At 44.6% G+C, this 16179-nt stretch overlaps 1 protein-coding gene across 2 annotated transcripts in view; it reads right to left on the bottom strand.

Annotated features, from left to right (window-relative positions):
* Nucleotides 1-1377: 1377 nt before the first annotated feature.
* Nucleotides 1378-16179, bottom strand: part of rnf128b (ring finger protein 128b) — a 182854-nt gene continuing 168052 nt past the window's right edge. For both annotated transcript variants that reach the window (XM_086001738.1, XM_086001731.1), the window contains exons 5-7: nt 8903-8999; nt 5669-5849; nt 1378-5359 (exon numbers count right to left, since the gene is read on the bottom strand). In XM_086001738.1, the coding sequence (XP_085857864.1) occupies nt 5241-5359; nt 5669-5849; nt 8903-8999 (397 nt within the window). In that variant the 3' untranslated portion in view covers nt 1378-5240. The remainder of the gene's footprint in view (nt 5360-5668; nt 5850-8902; nt 9000-16179) is intronic.

A 16179-nucleotide genomic window follows, 5' to 3' on the forward strand; every position in this document is an offset into this window, starting at 1 on the left:
AACCGGCAAAATTCAGGAGTAGGTTCAGGTAAGTTTTATTACTTGCCTTCCTCCATCTGTTGCTGTGCAAGGGTGTGGCTGCAGCTGTTGCTAAGCTACAGAGACGCTTGGAACTTGTGGCCATTGTTCTGAACCTGTTGCTAAGCAACATGGTTTGTTGAGAGCTCCGTATCTTTTACTATAGCTTTCGGTTATCCGGAATTTTTGATGAACTGGCATCACGTCGGTGCCGGATAAAAAAAAGTTTCCTGTATATGCTTTTGTACACAACTGGTGCTCTGGCCTGTTGTTTAGCTATAATATGTACTTGAAAGACCAGGACTGCAAAAATTGTTTATAGGACAGGGCAATTGATGGGATTAATCTGGCTCTGCAGATGGACCAAATGCCCTGATCTTGCCCCATGATAGTTCTGTTGTTAAAAATTGTGACTGGAGAGAAATCTGTGCATCAACTCCAGTCCATCTGATGAAGTGTCAGCTGTGGCTCAGTGGGTAGCACCCTCGCCTCGGAGTCAACAGGTTGTGGTTTCATCGTCCCACTCCAGACACTTGAGCACAAAAATCCAGGCTGACACTCCAGTGCAGTGCTGAGGGAGTGCTGCACTGTCGGAGGTGCCGTCTTTCGGAGACGTTAAACTGAGGCCCCGTCTGCTCTCTCCGGTGGATGTAAAAGATCTCATGGCACTATTTCGAAGAGCAGCAGGGGAGTTATCCTCGGTTTCCTAGCCAATATTTATCCCTCAACTAACATCACTAAAAAACAGATCATCTGGTCATTATCACATTGCTGTTTGTGGGAGCTTGCTGTGCACAAATTGGCTGCCGCTTTTCCTACATTACAACAGTGACTACGGGGGTGATTTTGCCAATGGGGCGCGTTGGAAGCGGGACTGCTGCTTGGCGGGTCGATGTCCCGCCTCCATCGATTTGTGGCCAACCCACAATTGACCGTGGCCAATTAAGGGAAAGCCGGTTAGAGAGAATGTCAGCGTATGACGTTTCATCTGTCAGAAGTTTTTGGTACTATTCCCCTTCCCGTCTCCATGGAGACGGGACCCGGCGCGGAAGGGCTACCCGCCTCCTGGTAAGATGGCATGGGGGCGGGTTGGGCACCCGCCCCCAAATTCTGCCATTTTCCCAGCAGTCCCGCCTCCATACACGCCTCCCCATGGCTGGCAAAATCGCACCCTACACTCCAAAAATAACTTAATTGGCTGTAAAGCGCTTTGGGACGTCCAGTGGTCATGAAAGGTACTACAGAAATGCAAGTCTTTTCTTTTTCTTCACCATTGACACATGCACAGTATGATGTAGCAGATTATAATTAGTAGTACAAATGCAATTTGAAAAATAAAATCCACACAGCACTGGTATAGAAGATGGAACAACTTAGCATTTAATATTTTAACCCAGTGAGGCACCGATATCCTGATTATTTCAGTAATTTTTCCAGGAGAGATTCATTTAAAAACAGTACACCGTTTATTAGAACATCAAATTTATTTACAGTTTGCTACAGGAATTCTTACAATATAAATGATTTGTTTTAAATCATATGTACAACAAATTCTCACACAGAAAGTTCTAGTACAAATGCTTATCTCTCCCTTAATTTTTTTAAATGCCCTGTGTAAAATAAACCCATTAAGTTCCATTTAAATTCCTTTGAGAAGTCAGGTTTGCAGGATACCAGCTGTAACATTCTCATTTAAGCTCACCCAAGGCGGCAAAACAAAAACAATCATTTAAGTTCCCTAAATAAAGTGCATGTGATTAATATGAAGAATATTGCATATTGCTTTAAAATGTGATTTTAATAAGTATTTAAGGCCTTTGAATCTTCTACATTCAAAAAAATAACTTCAAAACATTATATAGAGAGGTACATTGACTACAAGAAACGGGTGGGGTGGGGTGGGGCGGGGTGGGGGGTGATTTTAACATCCCACCCGATTTGACTCTCCATCGATTTAGTTGGAATGGTCCCCCAGTGACTCTCGATTAACATGGGGTTAAAGACAAACAGTAGCTTTGGTAGGAGTTAATGATGGATGGTGGGAGCTGGAACTTTTAGATGGGCAAGGTTCTATCCAACAGTATTCCAGCTCCAGCCACAGCAATCAGGTATTTATTTATTTATTATTATTATTATTTTTTTTTTTTTAAAAAGGTATCCAAAAAAACAATGGCCAACACAGCAGAAAGCTACCCACTCAAATTATTCTTCGCTGCCTCGTTGAATTGGATATTCTCATGTTCTCTGGGACACAAGTAGACTCTTCGTGCATCACTTGTGCGCCTGTTGTTTCGTTCTCGCATTGGCACTCTAACACTGGCGTGAACCCAATTATTTTAAGTGGGTTACCGCCGATGTTAAAATAACACCAATTGGGGAAAAAAAAGAATTTGGCAACCTCTCGGGGAGCGGAGTGATCTATTTTCTACTAGGTCTTGCAACCATTTTAGAAGTGATCTTCCAGTAAGGCCAAATCAACAGTGCCATGCTTAAAAATTAAGATTTGTAGCTGCACAACTGGAAGTAGGGAGAGGGAAAGGGAAGCAGCAGCAGCAGCAGCGTGGAACAGATGGTGAAACACTGGGGTAGATCTTGACTTTGTGTAAGAGTGGGGAAGGGTGCTATGGACTGAACGTTCCCTGGTCACAGTGATGGGCATCTGCTGAAATTAGCCAGCAAGCACAGGGCAATATGAAGTCAAAATATTGGAACCAAAACTTCCTTCTAAAATTGCTGGGGTTAAACACACTTGCATGAAGAAAGAAACATTCTTTGAGATGTTCGATTTCTGGTCAGTTCAATAGAAATGCAACTCATGTGTAAGTATTTTGTTTTTGTTGAATCTCGCTGCATTTCCTAAGAAACTGATACTTGGAAGGGTTGTTCTGTATTGCACTAAAAAGACTAAATTCATTAAAAAAAATAGAACACGCTATTTTATTGTAATCAGTTAAGTGGATCTTCGTGGCCTGCACCTCGAGTGCATGCACGGTTCATTGTGTTGCGTGATTAATTGAGGGGAGCAATTTTATTCTCTTGATGTCTGAAAAACAAAGCAACTACAACAGTCCTATTGGGAAAAAAAAAATCAATCAGTGGTGGGCACCAGATGGACTTTGTTGTTATTACTGGGAAGAAACACCACGAAACTAGTGTAGTTGCTCTTGTTGTACTCCTGTCTAAGGAAGTATCAATCTAGTGGAATCTCAGCCTACCAAAGTAATACAGAGCAGGAGCTGTTTGCTATGCTGGAACTTCAATAAGCACGGGGTTTTGACTGATTGGGTTTTCCAGCTCCGCTCCAAGCACCTCTCCCTCACGGGAGGAGCACTGGATCCAGGAGGGCAATTCGCAGAGGCTGGGATTATCAGCCGTGAATCCGGGAGATCCTACTACGAAAAAAACAAAAACCAACTGGGACACATCACTGGGCAAGTACGTAAAGGACTCGCTTCGCTTTTAAAAAGGGGACGGGCTGCACAAAATGCTCGCCACCCAATACAACGGCTTCCATTCAATTTTGTGGAAGGACTATAAAAGCTCGATATAAAGTAAGGCAGCTGTGGAAGTAGAATTAAAAAAGATTTAGAAGTTAATCTAAAATAGATCCCACTCTCTCTTAGCATCTCCCCTCCAGGAGCTCTGCAATCTGCAACCAGGTGCATAAAATACAGTTTTCATTCCCCTGCCTATTCATGAAGAAGAACTAATCTTTGGAAGTTGAAGAATTAGTCTCAAGTAGGCTTTGGAAACTGATAGAAAAATCTGGCCAGTTGCAAAGTCTCCATTGCAGTGTCTGGGGCTGCTGACCTATGCCTCACTCGGCTTGTGAACATCCTCCTTTCCCAGGTTTTGCTTCCCTTTTGTTTTTGTTCGACAGTATTAACTAATCACTAAATGTCTTCAAATAAAATAGCCACAAACGTGTTTTATCTCCAAAATAGATTTACTTTATTGAAGGTTAAGAGGATTGCTCTTTTTTTTTAAAGAAAAACCAACTAATTTGCATAAAGGAAGCCAATTCTGTATGCATTTTGTGTTCATAGAAAAAGTTCTTCGATCACAAGGTTTGATTAAAGGCAACTGCTGTAGAGGTCTCGTTTATATTGGACAGCATGTTCAGTTTGTTTTAGGACCCTGAAAATAGATGAGCAACTTGCCTTTAAAAAGTCAACCATTTCATTACTTCAGAATTGAACAAAAAATTAAAAAGTATGAAAAGATGAGCTATTGCTTTCAGTGAAGTAGAATACTGGTAAATGCATCGCTAATCATGCAGGAAATGTACCAGCAACACCGCTTTTACATAATGCGAATGATAAATCAAAGATCCTTTTCATATCAGGGATGCAATTATCCAGGACCGACACCACCAGTAGACAGCGCAGGCTTTCATTACATTACAGAGTTATATTAATAGGGCGACAATTAACCTTTTGCTCACATTTTCATCAAAAAGTGTAGTGCAATTTAGTGCAGCAGTCAGCAGAGTGCAGACAATGGATTAAAGGCCCATAACAAATGAATTCCACTTTATGCCGTAGGTTTTCAAACTGGGGGCTTTCAGACCCTATGGGATTATTGTACGGTAACTCCAGGGGGTCCTAGGATATTAGATTGCTGTGCCCTTCTGGTTTTGGTGATTTACTGGCATGCTATTTCTGTTGCTGTCTACCGATACAAAAAAACATTTTTCTTTGCAATGTTTATTTTGCCTAGGACATGGTCCTTTTTTTGGGGGGGGGGGAGTCAGAACAGGAGGTCCCCAGGAACGCAGTGCCATTTCTAAGGGGCCTGTTCCCCCTCATTCCCAACCTCACACCACCTCACCTCACCTCCCCTCCCCTACCTCCACACAGAAAAGTTTGAAAACCTGCAATCTCCAAACCTGCATTGTCTCAGCCTTGTGGGTTAAAAATAATGTTTAATAGTCTTTGCCTTCACTGCAGCCTTGTGGCCACCAGATGGCAGTTAAATTAACCGCACCGATTGTGTGAAGTGCTGCGAGTTTCAGCACTAGTACGAATCACGAGCTGCCCATTGTATTTACGCTATCTAAAAATCATCTTTCTTTTCGACATTGGCATAAAAAAAAAATTGCAGAAAAAAAACAAGTAGAATGTGAGCCACTCCAAAGTCTTTGTTTAAACAAAGAGAGTTCATTTAAGAGACGCTCCCTTCACGTCAGCTTTATTTTCAGGGTTTTACTTCTTTGGGATGATTCACGATTTTACTTCATCTTGAAGATCAATCTCTTCATAGGCTGGGTTGTCCTGAGGCAGAACATGTACGGACAGAGAATTCACGCGAGTGTCATTGTTGAAAAGATGCTGTTGTTCACCTGGGAGAGCACAGAGACAAATATTTATGTAGAGGGAAGAGGTAAATATCTGTACTAAGATAGTTAGGAAATATTGTCAAATGCGCATGACGTTTTTAAATGTAATATTTTCCTGGAATACACGTCCCTGTACTTGAGATATTTCAAAAAATATTGTACCAAGTCTTTTTAATGCACCTTGAAAACCAAAAATGCACTTTACCTACAGCGGGTTACTAAAATTGAGACGGTGGGCACATGTGCTGCACATGCTCAGAGTGGCAATCAAACTCAGTTTAGCCGGACTAACAGGAGCCAATGACTACTCACTGAAATGGTGAGTATCCTCGGTTACAGGAGATTCATCCAATCCACGCTCAGGCCCATAACCAGATGGCAAAGTGTAAATGGCACTCTCGGGAACCTCGGTGTGTGTGTCCTGCCCAGTTCTTTGAAGATTGCTGGATGATTGGTCAGGTGCCGGTGTCTCATCGGCCTTTTCTACGTCAATCTGTGGCAAGTAGAAATCAATGCACAGATATGAGAAAAAGGTAGGTGGCCAGTGAAACTCAGATGCTCATAGGCTGTGGATCTATGCAAGATAAATTTGGAAACTCTCAATCCAGGTCCTAATGGGAATGGCTCAAAACGGGCTCCAATTTGGTAATAATTAGCAATGTCACATAGGCAGACCTACAGAAGGGTGGTGCAGGAAGGTGTCAGCTGTGGCTCAGTGGGTAGCACTCTCGCCTCAGAGTCAAAAGGCTGTGGGTTCAAGTCCCACTCCAGAGACATGAGCACATAGTCTAGGCTGACACTCCAGTGCAGTGCTGAGGGAGTGCTGCACAGTCTTTCAGATCAGATGAGATGAGATGTTTGCCTTCTCATGTGGATGTAAAAGATCCTATGTCACTACTTCAAAGAATAGCAGGGGCATTCTCCCCGGTGTCCTGGTCAATGTTTCTCTCAACCAACATCACTAAAACAGATTATCTGCTCCTAAAGCAAAGTACTGTGGATGCTGAAAATCTGAAATAAAAAAAACAGAAAATGCTGGAAATACTCAGGTCAGACAGCATCTGTGGAGGGAGAAACAGAGTTAACGTTTCAGGTCGATGACCCTTCGTCAGAACTGGAAAAAGCTGGAGATGGAACAGGTTTTTAAGCAAGTGTGGGGGCAGGGAAGGAAAGAACAAAAGGGAAGGTCTGTGACAGGAAGGCAAAAGGAGATGGTAATGGGACAAGTTAAGAAACAAAACTTAGAAAATATCAACGGGATTAGACAAAGTCAACATGGATTTATGACAGGGAAATCATGTTCGACAAACCTATTGGAGTTTTTTGAGAATGTAACTGGTAGAATAGATAAGGGAGAACCAGTGGATGTGGTGTATTTGGATTTTCAGAAGGCCTTTGATAAAGTCCCACATAAGAGGTTAGTGTGCAAAATTAAAGCACATGAGATTGGGGGCAATATACTGGCATGGAATGAAAATTGGTTAACAGACAGGAAACAGCGAATAGGAATAAATGGGTCTTTTTCGGGGTGGCAGGCGGTGACTAGTGGGGTACCGCAGGGATCAGTGCTTGGGCCCCAGCTACTCAATATATAATCAATGATTTCGATGAGGGAACCAAAAGTAATATTTCCAGGTTTGCTGACGACATGAAATTAGGTGGGATTGTGAGTTGTGAGGAGGATGCAAAGAGGCTTCAAGGTGATTTAGACAAGTTGAGTGAGTGGGCAAATACATGGCAGATGCAGTATAACGTGGATAATGTGAAGTTATCCACTTCGGTAGGAAAAACAGAAAGGTAGATTATTATTTAAATGGGGATACCTGTAGATTGGGAAATGCTGATGTACAGAGGGACCTGGGTGTCTTTGTACACCAGTCACTGAAAGCAAACATGCAAGTACAGCAAGCAGTTAGGAAGGCAAATGGTATGTTGGCCTTCATTGCAAGAGGATTTGAGTACAGGAGCAAGGATGTATTACTACAGTTGTACAGGGCCTTGGCGAGACCACACCTGGAGTAGTGTGTGCAGTTTTGTTCTCCTTACCCAAGAAAGGATATACTTGCCATAGAGGGGGTGCAGCGAAGGTTCACCAGACTGATTCCTGGGATGGCAGGACTGTCGTATGAGGAAAGATTGGGTTGACTAGGCCTTTATTCACTAGAGTTTAGAAGAATGAGAGGGGGTCTCATTGAAACATATAACATTCTGACAGGGCTAGGGAGGATGTTTCCCCTGGCTGGGTGGTCTAGAACGAGGGGTCACAGTCTCAGGATACAGGGTAGAACATTTAGGATTGAGATGAGGAGAAATGTCTTCACTCAGAGGGTGGTGAACCTGTGGAATTCTCTACCACAGTAGGCTGTGGAGGCCAAGTCAATTAATATATTTAAGAAGGAGATAGATAGATTTCTAGACACAAAAGGCATCAAGGGGTATGGGGAGAGCGCGAGAATATGGTATTGAGATACAGGGTCAGCCATGATCATATTGAATGGCGGAGCAGGCTCGAAGGGCCGAATGGCCTACTCCTGCTCCTATATTTCTATAATAAAAGGCTCTAGATGAAGTGTAAATGGCACTGGCAGAATGAAAGACAGCTGCCATGTGAGAGAGAGAAAAAAAACAGGAAAAAAAAGATAGGGGCCGAGGTTAGGATCTGAAATTCTTGAACTCGATGTTGAGTCCAGAGGGCTGTAAAGTGCCTAATCGGAAGATGAGGTGCTGTTCCTCGAGCTTACGTTGAGCTTCATTGGAACAGTGCAAGAGGCCACGGACGGTGAGGTCCGAGTTGGAATGGAGCGGAGAATTAAAGTGACAGGCGACCGGAAGCTCGGGGGTCACCCTTACGGACTGAACGGAGGTGTTCCGCAAAGCAGTCACCCAATCTGCGTTTGCTCTCCCCGAAGTAGAGGACACCACATCGTGAGCAGCGAATACAGTATACTAAATTGCAAGAAGTACAAGTAAATCGCTGTTTCACCCGGAAGGAGTGTTTGGGACCCTGGACAGTGGGAAGGGAGGAGGTAAAAGGGCATGTGTTGCATCTCCTGCGCTTGCACGGGAAGGTGCCGGGCGAAGGGGAAGGGGTGTTGGGGGTGATAGAGGAGTGGACCATGGTGTCACGGAGGGAGCGGTCCCTTCAGAATGCTGAACGGGGAACTGAGGGGGAAGATGTGCTTGGTGGTGGGATCACGCTGGAGGTGGTGGAAAATGATCCGTTGAATGTGGAGGCTGGTGGGGTGAAAGGTGAGGGCAAGGGGATTATCTGGTCATTATCTTATTGCTGTTTGTGGGATCTTGCTGGGCACAAATTGGCTGCTGCGTTTCCTACATTACAACAACAATTACACTTCAAAAGTCCGTCATTGACTGTAAAGCGCTTTGGGACATCCTGAGGTTGTGAAAGGCGCTATATAATTGTAAGTTCATTCTTTACTTTTCAGTGTGCACATCTTTAAAAGGCGCTTGTGTGCCCTTGTAATTATTCGGTTTTTTCTTGCAAGCTGTATGTTAGGGCATAGAACAGACTCATTTATAACTTACCTCTATTCCAAGAGCTTTCAGGATGTCACATTTACACATGGGGCAGGTTCTGTGCTCCAGAAGCCATGGATCAATACAAGTTTTGTGGAATATGTGGCTGCAAGAAAAGATCACACGACTTTAAGAAAAATAATAATTCTTGGGTTATGGGAGTCATTTATTGCCCATCCCTAGTTGCCCTCGAGAAGGCGGTGGTGAGCCACCTTATTGAACGGCTGCAGTCAACTGAGTGCCCTTGCCGAGCCAATCTTTAATAAATATACCAGCCATCACTTGCTGTGAGTAAAAACATTGAATTTATGGCCTCTACCGTTCCCAGAACAATTTAAACCTATTATGCACATTTGATACATTTCTTATTGAAATTTTGACCAAAACATTAGAAAAAGACAAAAGTCAGTTCAGTTAAACCCTTGGTTACTATGCGTGCCCCTCAGGAGTTTTAGCTCACATCTTCGGATGCTCTTTTCCACAAGGTACCCTTGTATGGCCTACTCCTGCTCCTAATTCTCATGTTCTTATTTTGGTTAGCCAGGGTATCTGACTCATGCAGAGACTCATCAGATTGTCTAAAAGGCCTCTGATTGAAGCTGAGAAATCTGCATCTAAATTTCTGTCTGCCCAATACGTATGCACATCCTCCCCACTGATACATACTCCACTTACCCAAGCTCAGGGAACATGAGGACCCTTCAAGAGGATTGGTTAACAGACAGAAAACAGAGAGTAGGAATAAAAGGGTCATTTTTGGGATGGCAGAGTGTAACTAATGGAGTGCCGCAAGGATCAGTGCTGGAGCCTCAGCTATTTACAATCTATATCAATGACTTAGATGAGGGGACCCAGTGTAATATATCAAAGTTTGCTGACGACACAAAGCTAGGTTTGAAAGTAAGTTGTGAGGAGGACGCAAAGAGGCTGCAAAGGGATATAGACAGGTTAAGTGATTGGGCAAGAAGGTGGAGCATAATGTGAGGAAATGTGGAATTATCCACCTTGGTAGGAAGAATGGAAAAGCAGAATATATTTTTAAAAAGGTGAGCGACTAGTAAATGTTAAGAACATAAGAAATAGGAGCAGGAGTAGGCCATACGGCCCCTCGAGTCTGCTCCACCATTCAATAAGATCACGGCTGATCATTCACCTTAACTCCACTTTCCCGCCCGATCTCCATATCCCTCAATTCCCCTAGAGTCTAAAAATCTATTGATCTCAGCCTTGAATCTACTCAAAGACTCAGCATCCACAGTCCTCTGGGGCAGAGAATTCCAAAGATTCACAACCTTCTGAGTGAAGGAATTCCTCCTCATCTCAGTCTTAAATGGCTGACCCTGTATCCCGAGACTATGCCCCCTATTTCTAGACACTCCAACCGGGGGTAAACAACCTCTCAGCATTTACCCTGTCAACCCCCCTCAGAATCTTGTATGTTTCAATGAGATCACCTCTCATTTTTCTAAACTCCAGAGAGTATAGACCCATTCTACACAATCTCTCATCATAGGACAGCCCCCTCATCCCAGGAATCAATCTAGTGAACCTTCGCTGCACCGCCTCCAAAGCAAGTATATTCTTCCTTAGAGAAGGAGACCAAAACTGTGCACAGTACTCCAGGTGTGATCTCACCAAGGCCCTGTACAATTGTAGCAAGACTTACTTTTATACTCCAACCCCCTTACAATAAAGACCAACATGCCATTTTCCTTCCTTATTGCTTGCTATACCTGCATGCTAGCTTTCTGTGTTTCTTGCACGAGGACACCCAAATCTCTCTAAACACCAACATTTAAAAGTTTCTCACCATTTAAAAACGATTCTTTTTCTATTCTTCCTACCAAAGTGAATAACCTTACATTTCCCTACATTATGCTCCACCTGCCACCTTACTGCCCATTCACTTAGTCTATATCCCTTTGCAGACTCTCTTTGTTCTCCTCACAGTTTACTGTCCCACCTAGCTTTGTATCAACAACAAACTTGGATACATTACATGTTTCTAGTCCCTTCATCTAGGTCATTAATATAGATTGTAAATAGCTGAGGCCCCAGCACTGGTCCTTGCTGCGCCCCACTAGTTACAGCCTGCCAACCTGAGAAAGACCAGTTTATCCCTACTCTCTTTTTGTCTGTTAACCAATCCTCTATCCATACTAATATATTACCCCCAAACCCATGAGCTCCTATCTTGTGTAATAACCTTTTATGTGGCACCTTATCGAATGCCTTTTGGAAATCTAAATATACTACATCCACTGGTTCCCCTTTATCTACCCTGCTAGTTACATACGAACATACGAATTAGGAGCAGGAGTAGGCCACTCGGCCCCTCGAGCCTGCTCCGCCATTCAATAAGATCATGGCTGATCTGATTACTCCACATTCCCACCTACCCCCGATAACCTTTTTACCCCCCTTGCTTATCAAGAATCTATCTACCTCTGCCTTAAAAATGTTCAAAGACTCTGCTTCCACCGCCCTTTGAGAAAGAGAGTTCCAAAGACTCATGACTCTGAGAAGAAATTTCCCCTCATTTCGGTCTTAAATGGGCGACCCCTTATTTTTAAACAGTGACCCCCTAGTTCTAGATTCTCCCACAAGAAGAAACATCCTCTCCACATCCACCCTATCAAAACCCCTCAGGATCTTATATGTTTCAATCAAGTCACCTCTTACTCTTCTAAACTCCAGTGATACAAGCCTAGCCTGTCCAACCTTTCCTCAGAAGACAACCCGCCCATTCCAGGTATTAGTCTAGTAAACCTTCGCTGAACTGCTTCCAACGCATTTACATCCTTCCTTAAATAAGGAGACCAATACTGTACACAGTACATCGTCAAAAAACTCTTAACAAATTTGTCAAACATGATTTCCCTTTCACAATGTTGTTATGCAGAGGGATTTGGGGTTCCTTGTACACGCATCACAGAAAGTTAACATGCATATACAGCAAGCAATTAGGAAGGCAAATGGTTTGATAGCCTTTATTGCAAGGAGGTTGCAGTACAAGAGTAAGGAAGTCTTGCTGCAATTATATAGGGCTTTGGTGAGACCACACCTGGAATACGGTGTACAGTTTTGGCCTCCTTACTCAAGGAAGGATATACTTGCTGTAGAGGGGGGGTGCAACAAAGGTTCACTAGATTGATTTCTGGGATGAGAGGGCTGTCATATGAGGTGGCGAGATGGAGTAGAATAGGCCTATATTCTCTAGAGTTTAGAAGAATGAGAAGTGATCCCACTGAAATGTATAAAATTCTTACAGGGCAGATACTGAGAGGCTGCTTTCCCCTGGCTGGGGAGTCTAGAACGAGGGGGCATAGTCTCAGAATAAGGGGCCGGCCATTTAAGACTGAGATGAGGAGAAATGTCTTCACTCAGAGGGCTGTGAATTTTGGGAATTCTCTACCCCAGCGGGCACTGGATGCTCAGACATGAGTACATTCAAGACAGAGATCGATAGATTTTTTGGCACTAAAGGAATCAAGGGAGACGGGAGGATAGGGTGGGCAAGTGGAGTTGATGTTGAAGTTCAGCCATGATTTTATTGAATGGCGGAGCAGGCTTGTGGGGTCGTATGGCCGACTCCTGCTCCTATTTCTTAGGTTCTTATGTTCCAAGTGTGGAAAGTGTACAACTCGAGTTTAACCTGCTAAAAAGAAAAAAAGGACAACTTGCATTTATATAGCACCTCACACGACCTCAGGATGTCCCAAAGTGCTTTACAGCCAATTAAGTACTTTTGAAGTGTAGTCACTGCTGTAATGTAGGAAACGCGGCAGCCAATTTGTGCACAACACGGTCCCACAAGCAGCAATGTGATAATGAGATCATCTGTTTTAGGTGTTGGTAGAGGGCTAAATGTTGGTCAGGACACTAGGACGCTCTCTCCTGCTCTTCTTTGAATAGTGCCATGGGATCCATTACATCCAACTGAGGGGGGGAAGACAGGGCCTTGGTTTAACGTCTCTTCTGAAAGACAGCACCTCAGACAGTGCAGCACTCCTTCAGTAATGCACAGAAGTGCCAGCCTAGAATATGTGCTCAAGTCTCTAGAGTGGTGCTTCAACCTACAACCTTCGGACTCGAGGCAAAAGTACGACCACCGAGCCACAGAAAACACCGTGGCAGCTCACCAGTTCAGAATACGGAGATGCTTCCCAAGTCTCAGCTTGACTCAGTGGTAGCAATCTTGCCTCGGAGTCAGAAGATTGCGGGCCCAAATCCCAGTCCACCACTTGAACACATGGGCCCCGATTTTCTGCCAGCCGTCGGGCGGCTTTTCAGGCGGCCAGGGGCCGAAAATCGGCGAAAAAGTGGGTCGCGACCCCGCCTGATTCCCCGCCTTGTCCGACTTTCGGACCGCTGTTTCTCCGTGACCCGCTTCAGTCCTGCCCGCTGCTGGCGGGACTGGCCGTTGGAACACTAATGAGCAATTATTACCTTGTTTAAGTCAATTTTCAGGGGCCGTTGCAATTTTGGGGCTTTCCCCACATCAAACACGCCTGCGGGAAACCCCGCTGATGAAACCTGGCGTGAAGCTTGCCGGCTTGCTTGCCGTCAGCTGCAGGTCATTCGGAAAAGTTGCGATTTAAAGGGACAGCACTTGTATGTTGAAGGACCTTGTTGCTGAAGGCTTGGGGCTACTTCTTCAAGGCTTAGGCACAGCTGTGGAAGGTTGGAGCCTCACAAACTTCTCCAATGTGATCTCCTGGGAAGCCCCTCTCGCCACCCTCACTCAGCACTTCCTCAGCGGAGGCATCTACCAGAAGCATGGGACGCCTTTTTTTCCTTCCCTTCTTGCCATTAGAGGATCTCCAGCAGCAGAGGCGGCAGCAGCAGAACCAGGAACAGCACGATGAGCACCAGGCTGCTGCTCACTCACCTGAAGCTGCACAGGCCAGAAGGGGCCAGCGCTTGGAAGTGGCTTGAGAGCACCTTGCTGCGCTTTAGGGGGCCATGGAGACCCGTTTCTGCACTGGCAGTCCTACTCAGAAGGACTTCCATGAAGGTCTGGTTTCTCTCTTCAATAGATGGCCAACGCTGCTCAAGAGATGTCATTCTCTTATGAGCACTCACCATGTTTTCCGTACCCTGGCGAGTTATCTCCTCCATGGAGGTTGCCAACCTTTCCATGGTGATGCGTTCATGCGCCAATGACTCCACATGCTGGGAATTAATTGGCCACTTGAGGGAAAATTGCGTGGAGCTGGCTGACATTTTTTTGTGTGTCAGAACCCCACATTCGGGGGAATCCGACCATTTCCCACACAAGCCACAAAATCGGGCCCATCTCAGCTGATGTTTCAGTGCAGGACAGCATTGTTGAGGTGACATCTCTTCTGGTGAGACGTTAAACCAAAACCCCATCTGCCTGTTCAGGTGGAGATAAAAGATTGAAGAAGAAGAACAGGGGACCATGCCTGGTGTCCTGGCCAATATTCATCCCTTGATCAACACCTCCAGAGGGGCCATTCTGATGAAGGGTCATCGACCTGAAACGTTAACTGTGTTCCTCTTTCCACAGATGCTGCCTGACCGGCTGAGTATTTCCAGCATTTTCTGTTTTCATTTCAGATTTCCAGCATGCGCAGTATTTTGCTTCTGTAGAACAGATTATGTGGTCATTTCGCTCGATGCTGTATGTAGGATCTTGCAGTGAGCAAGTTGGCTGCCATGGTCACCTACCTAATAACAGTGCCTGCACTTCAAAAGCAACTAATTGGCTGTGAAGCACTTCGGGATGTCTGGAGGACATTAAGAAGTGCTATATATGAGTACAAGTTCTTCCTTGTCTAACTAGGAACACACTGTTATAGCATCAGCTTCTTTGTAGTGGTTTGGAACAACTGAGTGGCTTGCTTGGCCATTTCAGAGGGCAGTCACCCACATTGCTGTGGGTCTGGAGCACACAAGGACACCAGGTTTCCTTCCCTCAAGGATATTAGTGAACCAGTTGGGGTTTTACGACAATTTAATAGCTTCATGATCACCATTACTGATACTAGCTTTTTATTTCATATTTATTTAAATCTTTCCCGGTAGCTGTAATCGCTCAGTTCTGGTACCATCTTTGTAAATCGTTTTTTTGCACTTTCTCCAGTGCTTCTATGTCCTTTTTATAGTGGGGAAACCAGAATGGTGGACAGTGGTCTTAGTGCGGTCTGACCGGAGTCCAATACAAGTTCAACATATTATGCAAAGGATATAGAGGCACTGGAGAGGGTGCAGAGAAGATTTACAAGGATGATATCAGAAATGTGAGGGTATATACATCAGGAAAGGATGAACTGTCTGGGTCTCTTCTCTTGAAAAAAGGCTGATTCATGATTTAAAAACCCCTATTAGGTCATCAAAGGTTTTGATAGAGTGGAGACAGAGAGAATGTTTCCACTTGTGGGGAAGAGCAAAACTAAAGGCCATCAATACAAGATAGTCACCAAGAAATCAAATAGGGAATTCAGAAAGAACTTCTTTACCCAGAGAGTGGCGAGAATGTGGAACTCGCTACCACAGGGAGTGGTTGAAGCGAATAGTATAGATTAAAGGGAGGCTGGATAGACAAGGGATGAGAGGGTTGTGCTGATGGAGTTAGATGAGGAAAGACGGGAGGAGGCTCAAGTGGAGCATAAACTCCGGCATGGACTGGTTGGGCCGAATGGCCTGTTTCTGTGCCGTATATCCTATGTAAACATAACTTCACTACTTTTGAATATTATACCCCTACAAATAAACCATAGTGGCATAGTGGTTAGCACTGTTGCCTCACAGCGCCAGGGACCCGGGTTCGAATCCGGCCTCGGGCGACTGTCTGTGTGGAGTTTGCACATTCTCCCCGTGTTTGCGTGGGTTTCCTCCGGGTGCTCCGGTTTCCTCCCACAGTCCAAAGATGTGCGGGTTAGGTTGATTGGCTATGATAAAAATTGACCCTTAGTGTTAGGGGGATTAAATACGTGGGGTTACGGGGATCGGGTGGAATATGTGTCGGTGCAGGCTCGATGGGCCGAAATGGCCTCTATCTGCACTGTGGGGTTTCTATGATTTCTATGAATTGCTTTACTAACCGGTGATGCTTTTAATGATTTGTTCACCTGTATCCCTAGATCCATTTGCTCTTCTACCCCATTTAGTTTCTTAATTTTTAAGGTGTAGATGATTTTAAACTGCTCGATCAGATCACCCCTCAATCTTCAATCTGCCGAAAAAAAAACTGTTTTCTCATGTCGCCTCTGGTTCTTTTGCCAATCACCTTAAATCTGTGCCCTTTGGTTACTGACCCT

The sequence above is a fragment of the Somniosus microcephalus genome, chromosome 1, assembly GCF_052327205.1.
Source record: "Somniosus microcephalus isolate GS21.2 chromosome 1, FLI_Smic_1.0, whole genome shotgun sequence".
NCBI classification, from domain to species: Eukaryota; Metazoa; Chordata; class Chondrichthyes; order Squaliformes; family Somniosidae; genus Somniosus; species Somniosus microcephalus.